Raw genomic sequence first — 17795 nt, 5'->3', positions numbered from 1 at the left:
TTAAAAATGCTTGCTATTTCCTCATACAGGATGATGTCATCCTCCTGAGGAGGATGAGCTGGCCAATCAGCATTTTTAATGACCGATATACGCCCACAACATTCTGTTGTTGGGGTACACCCACACAAAAAAATTGCCTTTTAACATACTTAATTACAATTTCAATCATAATGGAATTAATTAAGGTCATATTTCATAGAAATCTGGAAACACTGAGCAGTTACTTTAAAGGTCGACTTTGGGTAAAAAACTAAAATATAGAGAGTGATGTCTTGATATCCAGATGAGGGGTAGAGAGAGGGATGAGGGGTAGAGAGAGAGAGATGAGGGGTAGAGAGAGAGGGATGAGGGGTAGAGAGAGAGATGAGGGATAGAGAGAGAGGGATGAGGGGTAGAGAGAGAGAGGGATGAGGGGTAGAGAGAGATAGATGAGGGGTAGAGAGAGAGAGGTGAGGGGTAGAGAGAGAGATGAGGGGTAGAGAGAGAGGGAGAGATGAGGGGCAGAGAGAGGAATGAGTGGTAGAGAGAGAGACCAGGGGTACAGAGAGAAGAGAGATGAGGGGTAGAGAGAGAGATAAGGTATAGGGAGAGAGATAAGGGTTAGGGAGAGAGATAAGGGTTAGGGAGAGAGATGAGGTTTAGGGAGAGAGATGAGGGTTAGGGAGAGAGATGAGGGGGAGAGAGATGAGGGTTAGGGAGAGAGATGAGGGGTAGAGAGAGAGATGAGGGGTAGAGAGAGGAATGAGTGGTAGAGAGAGAGACCAGGGGTACAGAGAGACAGACAGATGAGGGGTAGAGAGAGAGAGAAGGATTAGGGAGAGAGATAAGGTTAGGGAGAGAGATAAGGTTAGGGAGAGAGATGAGGGGTAGGGAGAGAGATAAGGGTTAGGGAGAGAGATGAGAGATAAGGGTTAGGGAGAGAGATAAGGGTTAGGGAGAGGAATGAGTGGTAGAAAGAGAGACCAGGGGTACATAGAGAGAGATGAGGGGTAGAGAGAGAGATAAGGGTTAGGGAGAGAGATAAGGGTTAGGGAGAGAGATAAGAGTTAGGGAGAGAGATGAGGGGTAGGGAGAGAGATGAGGGTTAGGGAGAGAGATAAGGGTTAGGGGGAGAGATAAGGGTTAGGGAGAGGAATGAGTGGTAGAGAGAGAGACCAGGGGTACATAGAGAGAGAGATGAGGGGTAGAGAGAGAGAGATAAGGGTTAGGGAGAGAGATAAGGGTTAGGGAGAGGAATGAGTGGTAGAGAGAGAGACCAGGGGTACATAGAGAGAGAGATGAGGGGTAGAGAGAGAGAGATAAGGGTTAGGGAGAGAGATAAGGGTTAGGGAGAGAGGAAACAGAACACTTTCTTACGGCAAAGGTCTCGATGGCGACAGTATGACACACATTTCCCCTCTTGTATTGCATCGTCCTTCGAGACGGCCTGCTGGGGGTTCCATTTCCCCCAACAACGGAGGCTGTGGCTGGCAGGTTGTAAAGTCACTGGGATGGAATGAGTGTGTAGTGGAGACTGAACTAGACATAACGCTCTGAGAGGGTAAACAGCTAGCCTGCTGAATGTATCTCTCTGTCTGTCCATCCCAGCCAGGAGAGGAATGCCCCAGACTGTGTTCCCAGCAGCAGGCACCATGTTCACCCCCAGTGGCTTCAGCCCCCACCTGGCCTCCACCTGCTCTGAGGCTGACCCTGAGGAGGAGGAAGGCCCCCAGGAGGCCAGAGGACCTGGGGCTTGCGTGGCCGACGGACCCCCCATTACCTCCGCCTCTCTGGACACTCTCATCCAGCACCTAGTGCCCACCGCAGACTACTACCCAGAGGTAAACACTACGCTGGTTGTAGTGGCCCCAGCCTCAGCAGTATAAATAGTAGTAGGAATATAATGTCAATGAAAATGGAAATACTGGATGTGTTAACCCATTGTTTCCCTCCACAGAAAGCCTATGTGTTTAACCCATTGTTTCCCTCCACAGAAAGCCTATGTGTTCAACCCATTGTCTCCCTCCACAGAAAGCCTATGTGTTTAACCCATTGTTTCCCTCCACAGAAAGCCTATGTGTTTAACCCATTGTTTCCCTCCACAGAAAGCCTATGTGTTTAACCCATTGTTTCCCTCCACAGAAAGCCTATGTGTTTAACCCATTGTTTCCCTCCACAGAAGGCCTATGTGTTTAACCCATTGTTTCCCTCCACAGAAAGCCTATGTATTTAACCTATTGTTTCCCTCCACAGAAAGCCTATGTGTTTAACCCATTGTTTCCCTCCACAGAAAGCCTATGTGTTCAACCCATTGTCTCCCTCCACAGAAAGCCTATGTGTTTAACCCATTGTCTCCCTCCACAGAAAGCCTATGTGTTTAACCCATTGTCTCCCTCCACAGAAAGCCTATGTGTTTAACCCATTGTCTCCCTCCACAGAAAGCCTATGTGTTTAACCCATTGTCTCCCTCCACAGAAAGCCTATGTGTTTAACCCATTGTCTCCCTCCACAGAAAGCCTATGTGTTTAACCCATTGTCTCCCTCCACAGAAAGCCTATGTGTTTAACCCATTGTTTCCCTCCACAGAAAGCCTATGTGTTTAACCCATTGTCTCCCTCCACAGAAAGCCTATGTGTTTAACCCATTGTCTCCCTCCACAGAAAGCCTATGTGTTTAACCCATTGTCTCCCTCCACAGAAAGCCTATGTGTTTAACCCATTGTCTCCCTCCACAGAAAGCCTATGTGTTTAACCCATTGTCTCCCTCCACAGAAAGCCTATGTGTTTACGTTCCTGCTGAGTGCTCGTCTGTTCATCTCTCCTCCTGAGCTGCTGGCCAGACTCTGTGACACCTGCATCAAACAACAACAGTTGGACCAGAGTCCAATGGACATGGTCAGCACTGCTTACACACACACACACACACACACACACACACACACACACACACACACACACACACACACACACACACACACACACACACACACACACACACACACACACACACACACACACACACACACACACACACACACACACACACACACACACCCAAACTTTCCATCCCAGTGACTCTGACTGTGTCTCCTCACAGGCTAAAGTGAGGAAGTTTGGTCCCAAGATCCTGCAGCTGCTGACTGAGTGGACAGAGACGTTTCCCACAGACTTCAGAGAGGAGAAGATGGTGGGCCTTTTCAAAGATATCATCCACAGGATAGCACCCTGTGATGAGGTGAGAGGGAGGGAGGGAGTATGAGAGGCTACCCTCCATACTCTCAGAAAGGAGACTCAGTCAGGTGAATAGGTGTGGCACTCTGAATGTACAAAACAGTGCAATGTTATGCATTCCTCTTCTACTGCATTACAGGAGAGAGCGGGATAGGGGGAGAGAAAAGAGTAGAGAAAGAACGAGAGAGAGAGAGAGAGAGAGAGAGAGAGAGAGAGAGAGAGAGAGAGAGAGGAGAGAGAGAGAGAGAGAGAGAGAGAGGAGGGAGAGAGAAGAGAGGGAGAAAGAGCGAGAGAGGAGGGAGAGAGCGCGCGAGAGAACGGAGAGAGAGAGAGAGAGGAGGGTGAGAGAAAGAATGAAAGAGAGAGAGGGAGAGAGAGGAAGGAGAAAGAGAGAGAGAGCGACGGAGAGGGAGAGGGGGTGAGAGAAGAGAGAAGAGAGAGAGGAGGGAGAGGGAGAGAGAGAGAGAGGGAGAGAGAGAGATGGGTCACAACTCCTGCAGCTCTGTCGCACGCTGGGTCTGTCCATAGTCAATGGTAGGCTTCGAGGGGACTCCTATGGTAGGTACACCTACAGCTCATCCCTTGGCAGTAGTACTGTAGAATACTTTATCACTGACCTCAACCCAGAGTCTCTCAGAGCGTTCACAGTCAGCCCACTAACACCCCTATAAGAAAATAAACAACAACGAAAAATAGTTTGATGAAGAATGCAAAAACCTAAGGAATAAAATGATTAACCTATCCAACCAAAAAGATACAGACCCAGAAAACCTGGATCTATGCCTTCACTATAACGAATCACTTACACTATACACTAAAAATACTTGAATCAGTTCTTGAACCCATTATGAGGGACAAACACCAAATTGAAATGGGACAAACACCAAATTGAAATGGGACAAACACCAAATTGAGACTCAGTGTACAATGTAAAACACCAAGTAATGCAGGCAGAGCAGAATTAGGTCGATACCCGCTAATGAACCAAATCCAGAATAGAGCCGTTAAATTCTACAACCACCTAAAAGGAAGTGATTCCATAACAAGCCATGAACAAGCCATCACCGACAGAGAGATTAACCTGGAGAAGAGTCCCCTAAGAAATCTGGTCCTGGGGCTCTGTTCACAAACACACCCTACAGAGCCCTAGGACAGCAACACAATTAGACCCAACCTAATCAAGAGAAAACAAAAAGATAATTACTTGTCACATTGGAAAGAATTAACCAAAAAACTGAGCAAACTAGAATGCTATTTGGCCCTAAACAGAGAGTACGCAGTCACAGAATACCTGACCACTATGAATGACCCAAAATCAAGGAAATCTTTGACTATTTACAGACTCAGTGAGCATAGTCTTGCTATTGAGAAAGGTCGCTGTAGGCAGACCTGGCTCTCAAGAGGAGACAGGCTATGTGCTCACTGCCCACAAAATTATCAAAATCCAGAAAAGAGACGTTAAATTCTACAACCACCTAAAAGAAAGTGATTCTTCACTTGAGAGGTTAACAGTTGTTTCCCTTTCCAATAAAGCCCTTAAATTGAAATTGAGAGGGAGAGAGAGAGAATAGAAAGAGCAACGAGGGGAGGGGTTCTTGCATTGGCTCTGCAGCCTCAAGGAAAGAGAGAGAAAGAAATGGATGATGATGAAGGATTAGGGGGGCATGGGGATGAGGGGGAGGTAGAGAGGGATGGAAAAGGGAGAGCAGGAAGGGGAGGAAGAGCAGGGAGGGGAAGTGGAGTAGGATGAAAAGGGGTAGATGCGAAGAAGGAAGAAGAGGGATGGAGAGAGAGCAAGAGGAGGGTGATGGTGATGAATTTGCAGCTATTTGTGGTTGCAGAGCAGGGCCCAGGCAGTGTTCTGGCTTCAGGTCATTTATGACACGCTATGGGTGATTTACTGAGACTCGACCTACCAGCCCCAACCACCAGACTTACAGCCACACAGCTCAGCGGGGGATGGACACACACACACACACACACACACTGTGGGGAACACAACACACACTCACACACACAGATGAAAAGGGACACATGCTCGCACGCGCACGATGGTGTGAAAGAGGGGTGTAAAACTGTGAAGGAGAGGGATGTAGTCTGGAGAGATGATGAGGGTGATGATTATGATGTTGATTGTGATGATGATGGTGATGATGATGAGGAGGAGAATGCTGATGATATTGGGGGTGATGATTGTGATGGTGATGATGATGATGATTGCGGTGATGGTGATAATGATGATTATTTATTTTATTTATTTAAACTTTATTTAACCAGGTAGGCCAGTTGAGAACAAGTTCTCATTTACAACTGCGACCTGGCCAAGATAAAGCGAAGAAGTGCGACAAAAACAACAACACAGTTACACAAAAACAAAAGTACAGTCAATAACACAATAGAAAAATCTATGTACAGTGTGTGCAAATGTAGAAGGGTAGGTAGGTAGGCAATAAATAGGCCCTAGAGGTGAAAATAGTTACAATTTAGCATTAATGGAGTGGAGATGATAGATGATAGATGTGCAGATGATGATTTGCAAGTAGAGATACTGGGGTGCAAAAGAGCAAGAGGGTAAGTAATAATTTGGGGATGAGGTGTGATATTTACAGATTGGCTGTGTACAGGTACAGGTAAGCTGCTCTGATAGCTGATGCTTAAAGTTAGAGGGAGATATAAGACTCTAGCTTCAGAGATTTTTGCAATTCGTTCCAGTCATTGGCAGCGGAGAACTGGAAGGAAATGTGGCCAAAGGAAGTTTTGGCTTTGGGGATGACCAGTGAAATATACCTGCTGGAGCGAGTGCTACGGGTGGGTGCTGCTATGGTGACCAGTGAGCTGAGATAAGGAGGGGCTTTACCTAGCAGAGACTTATAGATGACCTGGAGCCAGTGGGTTTGCGACGGATATGTAGTGAGGGCCAGCCAACGAGAGCATACAGGTCGGAGTGGTGGGTAGTATATGGGGCTTTGGTGACAAAACGGATGGCACTGAGAAAGACTACATCCAGTTTGCTGAGTAGAGTGTTGGGGGCTATTTTGTAAATGACATCGCTGAAGTCAAAGATCGGTAGGATAGTCAGTTTTACGAGGGTATGTTTGGCAGCATGAGTGAAGGATGCTTTGTTGCGAAATTGGAAGCCGATTTTAGATTTAATTTTGGATTGGAGATGCCTAATATGAGTCTGGAAGGAGAGTTTACAGTCTAACCAGACACCTAGGTATTTGTAGTTGTCCACATATTATAGGTCAGAACCGTCCAGAGTAGTGATGCTAGTCGGGCGGGAGGGTGCGGGCAGCAATCGGTTGAAGAGCATGCACTTAGTTTTACTTGCATTTAAAAGCAGTTGGAGGCCACGGAATGACTGTTGTATGGCATTGAAGCTCATTTGGAAGTTTGTTAGCACAGTGTCCAAAGAAGGGCCAGATGTATACAGAATGGTGTCATCTGCATAGAGGTGGATCAGTGAATCACCAGCAGCAAGAGCGACATCATTGATATATACAAAGAAAAGAGTCGGCCCGAGAATTGAGCCCTGTGGCACCCCCATAGAGACTGCCAGAGGTCCGCACAACAGGCCCTCCGATTTGACACACTGAACTCTATCTGAGAAGTAGTTGATGAACCAGCCGAGGCAGTCATTTCAGAAGCCAAAGCTATTGAGTCTGCCGATAAGAATATGGTGATTGACAGAGTCCAAGGCCTTGGCCAAGTCGATGAAGACTGCTGCACAGTACTGTATTTTATCGATGGTGTTTATGATATTGTTTAGGACCTTGAGCTGAGGTGCACCCATGACCAGCTCGGAAACCAGATTGCATAGTGGAGAAGGTACGGTGGGATTCAAAATGGCCGGTGATCTGTTTATTAACTTGGCTTTCGAAAAATGTAGAAAGTTAGGGCAAGATGGATATAGGTCTATAACAGTTTGGGTCTAGAGTGTTTGGGGGATCTTAGACGATACGAAAGATAGGTTGTATAGGCTAGTAATAGGGGTTGCAAACATTTCTGCAAATTATTTTAGAAAGAGAGGGTCCAGATTGTCTAGCTCAGCTGATTTGTAGGGATCCAGATTTTGCAGTTCTTTCAGAACATCAGCTTTCTGGATTTGGGTGAAGGAGAAGCGCGGGGGGGGGGGTGCTGCAGGGGGTGCTGAGATGTTGGAAGGGGTAGGGGTAGCCAGGTGGAAAGCATGGCCAGCCATGGAAAAAATATTATTGAAATGATCGTAGATTTATCGGTGGTGACAGTGTTTCCTATCCTCAGTGCAGTGGGCAGCTGGGAGGAGGTGCTCTTATTCTCCATGGACTTTACAGTGTCCCAAACCTTTTTTGAATTAGTGTTACAGGAAGCAAATTTCTGTTTAAACTGACTAACTGACTGAGTATATTGGTTCCTGACTTCCCTGAAAAGTTGCGGGGGCTATTCGATGCTAATGCAGAACGCCACAGGATGTTTTTGTGCTGTTCAAGGGCAGTCAAGTCTGGTGTGAACCAAGGGCTATATCTGTTCTTAGTTCTACATTTTTGAATGGGGCATGCTTATATAAGATGGAGAGGAAAGTGCTTTTGAAGAGCAACCAGGCATCCTCTACTGACGGGATGAGGTCAATATCCTTCCAGGATACACGGGCCAGGTCAATTAGAAAGGCCTGCTCGCTGAAGTGTTTTAGGGAGCGTTTGACAATGGTCGTTATGATGATTGTGGTGATGATGATGAGGAGGGTGAGAATGATAATGATGGTGTTGATCATGATTATTATTAGTTGTCTAATCACTCTAAAGTATATATTTCCTTTCCAGGCGTATTGGAAGACACTGAACCAGGTTTTGCAGACACTGAACCAGAAGCTGGCAGCCATCGCCCAGGGAGAGGAGAGCATTGTCAAAGTGAATGCCTCCTCAGTCTCCTCAATAGCAGACAAGCTGGTGGGCTTCAAGACCAAGCCTCCACCTATCCAGAAGGATATACTGTCTATCTGCAATGACCCATACACACTGGCACAGCAACTCACCCATGTGGAACTGGTAAGAAGAGTGGTAGGAAGAATGTGAGGAAGGAATGAAAGGAGAGAGAGGAGGGATGAAAGAGAATGAGATAAGGGTGTGATCGGAGGGAGAGATGATGAGAAGAGGAGAGAGGGGGAGGGAAGAGGAAGGCAAACAGGCAAAGACAGAGAAAGACTATGAGAGATAAATTACAATAAGAGAGAGAGGACGCAGAGGGGAGAAAGGAATAGACACAGAAATGAATTGGGGAATCAAGACAGAGAGAGAAAGAGAGAGAGAGATGGAGCACCTACAGCTAATTAACAGGCTTTGAATGGTCCTATGTTAGCTCTAGCCTACAGCTGAGTAACAGACTTTGAATGGTCCTCTGTTAGCTCTAGCCTACAGCTAATTGACAGGCTTTGAATGGTCCTCTGTTAGCTCTAGCCTACAGCTGAGTAACAGGCTTTGAATGGTCCTCTGTTAGCTCTAGCCTACAGCTAATTGACAGGCTTTGAATGGTCCTCTGTTAGCTCTAGCCTACAGCTAATTAACAGGCTTTGAATGGTCCTCTGTTAGCTCTAGCCTACAGCTAATTGACAGGCTTTGAATGGTCCTATGTTAGCTCTAGCCTACAGCTAATTGACAGGCTTTGAATGGTCCTCTGTTAGCTCTAGCCTACAGCTAATTGACAGGCTTTGAATGGTCCTCTGTTAGCTCTAGCCTACAGCTAATTGACAGGCTTTGAATGGTCCTCTGTTAGCTCTAGCCTACAGCTGAGTAACGGGCTTTGAATGGTCCTCTGTTAGCTCTAGGGCTATACTCCGTAGGCCTGAGTAAGCGTGTATTCTGGTCTGAAAAGCGCGACATCATCTCAAAGTCAGTGGTTTGCCTGGTGCCTTTAAGGGAATACATCCAGTTGATGTATATGACCTGACAGCTTTACACACACACACACACACGCATGCACGCACGCACACACACACCCACCCACCCACCCACCCACCCACACCCGCACGCACGCACGCACGCACGCACGCACGCACGCACGCACGCACGCACGCACGCACACACGCACACACACACACACACACACACACACACACACACACACACACACACACAGGGTGAGGGAAGGGGAAGCGGCTTACTTTGGGCTCCCACTAAATGTTGGGACAGATTTGTGACAGATCTCTTAGCTGCATTCCTTTCAGAGTTTGGGTCAATCTGTGGGTGAAGATGTCCTGTAGCTGTGGGTGATTCTCTTTGTTGATATAACAACAGTGACATAGTATGTGTGTTTTCTTATGTTTGTATATTTTTGATTTGCGTTGCTTAGCCTGTGCATACCAGGGGTCAGCTGTTGCTTCAATGGAATGTGAGATTTCTCAGTGATTCATGACTTCCTGTATTGCTTGGCTTCTATTACTGAGATGAATCTAGTTAATATGCACGGCCATGTAGCTCTACTCTGCTCTCTCTGTTTCAGGAACATCTCAGTTATATCGGTCCTGAGGAGTTTGTCCAAGCCTTTGTTCAGAAAGACCCACTAGGTAGCACTCAGGTATAGTATAATATACTGCATATCAAAACCTTTTCTCAGTGGGAATAACATTATAGTACACCATTGTGTAAATCATTTGTTTACTTTTTGAAAAGAGAGAGAGAGAGAGAGAGAGAGAGAGAGAGAGAGAGAGAGAGAGAGAGAGAGAGAGAGAGAGAGAGAGAGAGAGAGAGAGAGAGAGAGAGAGAGAGAGAGAGAGAGAGAGAGAGAGAAAGAGACAGAGAATGACAGAAAGGACAGAGCGAGAGAGAGAGAGAGAGAGAGAGAGAGAGAGAGAGAGAGAGAGAGAGAGAGAGAGAGAGAGAGAGAGAGAGAGAGAGAAGAGAGAGAGAGAGAGAGAGAGAGAGAGAGAGAGAGAGAGAGAGAGAGAGAGAGAGAGAGAGAGAGAGAGAGAGAGAGAGAGAGAGAGAGGCCCTGTCTGGTCCTGATTTGCAGTATTCTGTGTTTGTGTCCCAGCAGCCGTGTTTCAGTGAGCAGAAGAAGAAGACCACTAACCTGGAGGCTTATGTCAGGTGGTTCAACAGGCTGTGCTACCTGGTAGCTACTGAGATCTGTATGGTAAATGATTTCACGTTATTCTCTTCGTCCTGGTCCCGTATTGCTCATTTGGTAGAGCATGGTGTTTGTGATGTAAGCGCTGTGGGTTTGATTCCCGTGGCCACCCATACGTAAGCATGTATGCATGCATGACTGTAAATCCCTTCGGATAAAAACGTCTGCTAAACGGCATGTAATTATGATATATTATATTATGCCAGTCTTTCCTCACCGAGGTTGATGATTCATTCATGGTTCTTTAGTGTCACCTGCTGGCCATGTAACATTACTACATTCCCTTTTGTGAGGCATTGATACTTTCTTCCCAGACCAGGGCCTGTATCCACAAAGCGTCTCAGAGTAGGAGTGATGATCTAGGATCAGGTCCCAACCTCTCCATATAATCTTATTCATTATGATCTAAAAGGCAAAACTGATACTAGATACGGGCCCTGGGGACAAATACTGTATTATTTTGCATGTCATTTACATCCATTATATCCTACTAGCAGCCTGTGTCTATATCCTCTCAGCCTGCTAAGAAGAAACAGAGAGCCCAGGTGATTGAGTTCTTCATCGACGTGGCCAGAGAGTGCTTCAACATTGGCAATTTCAACTCCCTCATGGCCATCATCTGTGAGTACATCATACATGACCCAAATACTACTATATTTGGCAAAAGACCAATATTTGACTTGTGTCATCTCCTCTAGCTGGTATGAATATGAGTCCTGTGTCTCGGTTGAAGAAGACATGGGGTAAAGCCAAGACTGCCAAGTTCTTCATCCTGGAGGTAAGAATAGCCAACCAGCACAGCCTTCGATATACCTTGTTAGAATTTGCATGATTTTATTGTTGTTATTATTATTAAACAGTAGTTGTTAAAGTTCATTGTTCCTTGGTTTGGGATGAATTGTTAAACTCATCCCCAACCATTTCAAGGTGTGTTTTGGGTCTCTGTCCTGTTGAAAAACAAATGATAGTCCCACTATGCACAAACCAGATGGGATGGCGTATCGCTGCAGAATGTTGTGGTAGCCATGCTGTTTAAGTGTGCCTTGAATTCTAAATAGCAGCAAAGTAACCCCACACCATCACACCTCCTCCTCCATGCTTCACGGCGGGAACCGCACACGCAGAAATTCCCGTTCACCTACTCTGCGTCTCACAACGACACGGAGGTTGGAAACAAAAATCTCAAATTTGGACTCATCAGACCAAAGGACATATTTCCACCTGTCTAATGTCCATTGCTCATGTTTCTTGGCCCAAGCAAGTCTCTTCTTATTATTGGTGTCCTTTAGTAGTCATTTCTTTGCAGCAATTCGATCCTGAAGGTCTGATTCATGCAGTCTCCTCTGAACAGTTGATGTTGAGATGTTTCTGTTACTTGAACTCTGTTAAGCATTTATTTGGGCTGCAACTTCTGAGGCTGGTAACCCTATTGAACTTATCCTCTGTAGCAGAGGTAACTCTATTGAACTTATCCTCTGTAGCAGAGGTAACTCTATTGAACTTATCCTCTGTAGCAGAGGTAACTCTAATGAACTTATCCTCTGTAGCAGAGGTAACTCTAATGAACGTATCCTCTGTAGCAGAGGTAACTCTAATGAACTTATCCTCTGTAGCAGAGGTAACTCTAATGAACGTATCCTCTGTAGCAGAGGTAACTCTAATGAACGTATCCTCTGTAGCAGAGGTAACTCTAATGAACTTATCCTCTGTAGCAGAGGTAACTCTAATGGACTTATCCTCTGTAGCAGAGGTAACTCTAATGAACTTATCCTCTGTAGCAGAGGTAACTCTAATGAACTTATCCTCTGTAGCAGAGGTAACTCTAATGAACGTATCCTCTGTAGCAGAGGTAACTCTAATGAACTTATCCTCTGTAGCAGAGGTAACTCTAATGAACGTATCCTCTGTAGCAGAGGTAACTCTAATGAACGTATCCTCTGTAGCAGAGGTAACTCTAATGAACGTATCCTCTGTAGCAGAGGTAACTCTAATGAACGTATCCTCTGTAGCAGAGGTAACTCTAATGAACGTATCCTCTGTAGCAGAGGTAACTCTAATGAACTTATCCTCTGCAGCAGAGGTAACTCTAATGAACGTATCCTCTGTAGCAGAGGTAACTCTAATGAACTTATCCTCTGTAGCAGAGGTAACTCTAATGAACTTATCCTCTGTAGCAGAGGTAACTCTGGGTCTTCCATTCCTTTGGCGGTTCTCATGATTGCCCATGTATATAGCCTCATTAATGTTATTTTATTGTCTTTTTTTACTTTAATTTATTTAGTAAATATTTTCTTCACTCTACTTTCTTATAACTGCATTGTTGGTTAAGGTCTTGTAAGTAAGCATTTCATGGTAAGGTCTGTTGTATTTTGCCCATGTGACAATTACATTTTTATTTCATTTGACTAATATATTATTATTTTACTATAATAATATTATTTAACTATACAGCATCAGATGGACCCTACTGGAAACTTCTACAACTACAGAACAGCACTTAGGGGAGCCATCCACAGGTCCCAGACTGCTAATAGCATCAGGGAGAAGGTACAGGCCATCATTCACTTTGTAACTATCATTACCTGACCCCTACTCATGCACTGAAACCAAGGACACACATCATTAACTCTCTCTCTCTCTTTCTTAGATTGTTATTCCCTTCTTCAGCCTACTGATCAAAGACATATACTTCCTGAATGAGGGATGTGCCAACCGCTTGCCCAACGGCCATGTACATTTTGCGGTAAGGCTGAAAAGTTCATACTGATACGTATAAATGTGGATTGTACTCTCTCAATTCAATTCCAATGGCTTTATTGGTATGGTAAATATGTTTACATTGCCAAAGCAATCTCTCTCTCCTCTCTGTCTCTCTCTCTCTGTCTCTCTCTCTCTCTCTCTCTCTCTCTCTCTCCCTCTCTCTCCCTCTCTCTGTCTCTCTCTCCCTCTCTCTCTCTCTCTCTCTCTGTCTCTCTCTGTCTCTCTCTGTCTCTCTCTGTCTCTCTCTCTGTCTCTATGTCTCTCTCTCTCTGTCTGTCTCTCTCTCTGTCTCTCTCTGTGTCTCTGTCTCTCTGTCTCTCTCTGTGTCTCTGTCTCTCTCTGTCTCTCTCTCTCTGTCTCTCTCTCTGTGTGTCTCTCTCTCTCTCTCTCTCTGTTTTCTGATTTTGTTTTCAGAAATTTGTGGAATTGGCTCGCCAGGTGGGAGAGTTTATGACGTGGAAACAGATAGAGTGTCCGTTTGAGACAGACAGGAGCATCCTCCACTACCTCCACACTGCTCCCATCTTCAGTGAGGACGGTAAGACACGGTCTCACCTAACATGAGTCTTGAAGTAAAAACATTTAATCACACATTACAGTTAAACATTATAGTCACATATCATATATATGTATTTATTTCATCCCTAGGCCTCTACCTGGCATCCTATGAGAGTGAGAGCCCAGAGAACCAGGTGGAGAAGGACAGATGGAAAGCACTCAGGTATGACAGATATCGGTGATGTAACATAATGAGTCAGTGATGTAATCTAATGAGTCAGTGATGTAGCCTAATGAGCCAGTGATGTAACCTAATGAGTCAGTGATGTAATCTAATGAGTCAGTGATGTAACCTAATGAGTCAGTGATGTAATCTAATGAGTCAGTGATGTAGCCTAATGAGTCAGTGATGTAGCCTAATGAGTCAGTGATGTAACCTAATGAGTCAGTGATGTAATCTAATGAGTCAGTGATGTAACCTAATGAGTCAGTGATGTAACTTAATGAGTCAGTGATGTAACCTAATGAGTCAGTGATGTAGCCTAATGAGTCAGTGATGTAACCTAATGAGTCAGTGATGTAATCTAATGAGTCAGTGATGTAGCCTAATGAGTCAGTGATGTAACTTAATGAGTCAGTGATGTAATCTAATGAGTCAGTGATGTAACCTAATGAGTCAGTGATGTAATCTAATGAGTCAGTGATGTAACCTAATGAGTCAGTGATGTAACCTAATGAGTCAGTGATGTAACCTAATGAGTCAGTGATGTAGTCTAATGAGTCAGTGATGTAACCTAATGAGTCAGTGATGTAACTTAATGAGTCAGTGATGTAACCTAATGAGTCAGTGATGTAACCTAATGAGTCAGTGATGTAACCTAATGAGTCAGTGATGTAACCTAATGAGTCAGTGATGTAACCTCTAATGAGTCAGTGATGTAACCTAATGAGTCAGTGATGTAACTTGAATGAGTCAGTGATGTAACCTAATGAGTCAGTGATGTAGCCTAATGAGTCAGTGATGTAACCTAATGAGTCAGTGATGTAACCTAATGAGTCAGTGATGTAGCCTAATGAGTCAGTGATGTAGCCTAATGAGTCAGTGATGTAGCCTAATGAGTCAGTGATGTAGCCTAATGAGTCAGTGATGTAGCCTAATGAGTCAGTGATGTAGCCTAATGAGTCAGTGATGTAACCTAATGAGTCAGTGATGTAACCTAATGAGTTAGTGATGTAACCTAATGAGTCAGTGATGTAGCCTAATGAGTCAGTGATGTAGCCTAATGAGTCAGTGATGTAGCCTAATGAGTCAGTGATGTAGCCTAATGAGTCAGTGATGTAACCTAATGAGTCAGTGATGTAGCCTAATGAGTCAGTGATGTAGCCTAATGAGTCAGTGATGTAGCCTAATGAGTCAGTGATGTAACCTAATGAGTCAGTGATGTAGCCTAATGAGTCAGTGATGTAACCTAATGAGTCAGTGATGTAACCTAATGAGTCAGTGATGTAATCTAATGAGTCAGTGATGTAACTTAATGAGTCAGTGATGTAACCTAATGAGTCAGTGATGTAACTTAATGAGTCAGTGATGTAACCTAATGAGTCAGTGATGTAGTCTAATGAGTGACATAGTCTTAGCTTGTTAAAACCACCTACATTTTCCCTCCTATCTGTCTCCAGGTCTAATATTCTGTTGAAGACAAAAGAGCTAAAAGAGCACCATGGCAGCTAACCCTCAGGCCAGCCCAGCGAGGGAGGGAGGGAGGGAGTGGAATCACTGCACTAAAACAAACTGTGAAGGAGCCTAGCTGGTGCCAGGGTGTTTGTCTACACATGAAGTATAGAAGTGATGAAACAATAATGATGAACAGGATTCATCAACATCATGACCAGTAAAACACAATGGAAGAACAAAGGTCAACAAGCAGTGAAAAGTGAAGCTACTGTATGCACACTAACTGGGGGAGTACAATGTCATGACCTTTGGTTTGACTTTTGTACATGGGGTACATAATAAGGGATAGATCAATCCCGCAATCTTGGTGTTTATTTACTCTTTATCATCTTTCTTTGTCTCTCCCTCTCTCATCTTTCTCTCCAAAGCCTTGTGTAAGTTTTCTATTGTACTGTTAGAATCCTTTAAAAGTAAGAGTAACTATGATGTGAAGGGTGCTGGCTTGCCCACTTAGCTGCCGGACTGTGTTTGGTCCTCTACTACTGAAGACTCCTTCTAAAGACCACTACTGAAGACTACTACTGAAGACTACTACTGAAGACTACTTCTAAAGACTACTACTGAATACTACATCCAAAGACTACTTCTAAAGACTACTACTGAAGACTACTACTGAAGACTACTTCTAAAGACTACTTCTAAAGACTACTACTGAATACTACTTCTAAAGACTACTACTGAAGACTACTACTGAAGACTACTACTGAAGACTACTTCTAAAGACTACTTCTAAAGACTACTACTGAAGACTACTTCTAAAGACTACTACTGAAGACTACTTCTAAAGACTACTTCTAAAGACTACTTCTAAAGACTACTACTGAAGACTTCTAAAGACTACTTCTAAAGACTACTTCTTAAGACTACTACTGAAGACTACTTCTTAAGACTACTACTAAAGACTACTACTGAAGACTATTTCTAAAGACTCCATCTAAAGACTCCTTCTAAAGACTACTTCTAAAGACTACTACTGAAGACTACTTCTAAAGACTACTTCTAAAGACTACTTCTAAAGACTACTACTAAAGACTACTTCTAAAGACTACTTCTAAAGACTACTATCGATGACTTCTACTAAAGACAACTTCTAAAGACTACTTCAAAAGACTACTACTAAAGAATACTTCTAAAGACTACTTCTAAAGACTACTTTTAAAGACTACTACTAAAGACAACTTCTAAAGACTACTATCGATTACTTCTACTAAAGACCACTTCTGAAGACTACTACTAAAGACTACTTCTAAAGACTACTATCGATGACTTCTACTAAAGACTACTTCTAAAGACTACTATTGATGACTTCTACTAAAGACTACTATTGATGACTTCTACTATAGACTACTTCTAAAGACTACTATTGATGACTTCTACTAAAGACAAGTATTGATGACTTCTACTAAAGAATAGTATTGATGACTTCTACTAAAGACTACTATTGATGACTTCTACTAAAGACTAATATTGATGACTTCTACTAAAGACTAGTATTGATGACTTTTACTAGACTACTTCTAAAGACTACTATTGATGACTTCTACTATAGACTACTTCTAAAGACTACTATTGATGACTTCTACTAAAGACAAGTATTGATGACTTCTACTAAAGAATAGTATTGATGACTTCTACTAAAGACTACTATTGATGACTTCTACTAAAGACTAATATTGATGACTTCTACTAAAGACTAGTATTGATGACTTTTACTAGACTACTTCTAAAGACTACTATTGATGACTTTTACTAGACTACTTCTAAAGACTACTATTGATGACTTCTACTAAAGACTAATATTGATGACCTCTACTAAAGACTAGTATTGCTGACTTTTACTAGACTACTTCTAAAGACTAATATTGATGACTTCTACTAAAGACTAATATTGATGACTTCTACTAAAGACTAGTATTGATGACTTTTACTAGACTACTTCTAAAGACTACTATTGATGACTTCTACTAAAGACTACTATTGATGACTTCTACTAAAGACTAGTATTGATGACTTTTACTAGACTACTTCTAAAGACTACTATTGATGACCTTTACTAGACTACTTCTAAAGACTACTATTGATGACTTTTACTAGACTACTTCTAAAAGACTACTATTGATGACTTCTACTAAAGACTAATATTGATGACTTCTACTAAAGACTACTATTGATGACTTCTACTAAAGACTACTATTGATGACTTCTACTAAAGACTAATATTGATGACTTCTACTAAAGACTACTATTGATGACTTCTACTAAAGACTACTATTGATGACTTTTACTACTACTTCTAAAGACTACTATTGATGACTTCTACTAAAGACTAATATTGATGACTTTTACTAGACTACTTCTAAAGACTACTATTGATGACTTTTACTAGACTACTTCTAAAGACTACTATTGATGACTTCTACTAAAGACTAGTATTGATGACTTTTACTAGACTACTTCTAAAGACTACTATTGATGACTTATACTAAAGACTA

General features: G+C 43.2%; 1 protein-coding gene across 3 annotated transcripts in view; it reads left to right on the top strand.

Moving 5' to 3' along the window:
• The window catches only part of LOC124010977 (ras-GEF domain-containing family member 1C-like), a 290823-nt gene extending 274893 nt beyond the window's left edge, over nucleotides 1-15930 (top strand). For 2 of the 3 annotated variants that reach the window (XM_046323836.1, XM_046323837.1), the window contains exons 2-14: nucleotides 1588-1820; nucleotides 2751-2873; nucleotides 3076-3213; nucleotides 8009-8233; nucleotides 9684-9758; nucleotides 10215-10316; nucleotides 10829-10931; nucleotides 11009-11088; nucleotides 12762-12857; nucleotides 12958-13053; nucleotides 13485-13608; nucleotides 13719-13791; nucleotides 15249-15930. In XM_046323836.1, the coding sequence (XP_046179792.1) occupies nucleotides 1599-1820; nucleotides 2751-2873; nucleotides 3076-3213; nucleotides 8009-8233; nucleotides 9684-9758; nucleotides 10215-10316; nucleotides 10829-10931; nucleotides 11009-11088; nucleotides 12762-12857; nucleotides 12958-13053; nucleotides 13485-13608; nucleotides 13719-13791; nucleotides 15249-15300 (1509 nt within the window). In that variant the 5' untranslated portion in view covers nucleotides 1588-1598 and the 3' untranslated portion in view covers nucleotides 15301-15930. The remainder of the gene's footprint in view (nucleotides 1-1587; nucleotides 1821-2750; nucleotides 2874-3075; nucleotides 3214-8008; nucleotides 8234-9683; nucleotides 9759-10214; nucleotides 10317-10828; nucleotides 10932-11008; nucleotides 11089-12761; nucleotides 12858-12957; nucleotides 13054-13484; nucleotides 13609-13718; nucleotides 13792-15248) is intronic. The other variant, XM_046323838.1, reaches the window with a different exon arrangement.
• The last annotated feature ends 1865 nt before the right edge of the window (nucleotides 15931-17795 follow it).

This window comes from Oncorhynchus gorbuscha, linkage group LG23 (assembly GCF_021184085.1).
Source record: "Oncorhynchus gorbuscha isolate QuinsamMale2020 ecotype Even-year linkage group LG23, OgorEven_v1.0, whole genome shotgun sequence".
NCBI lineage: Eukaryota > Metazoa > Chordata > Actinopteri > Salmoniformes > Salmonidae > Oncorhynchus > Oncorhynchus gorbuscha.
Note: the sequence above shows the minus strand (reverse complement) of the source record. Positions and strands in the feature narration are given on the sequence as shown.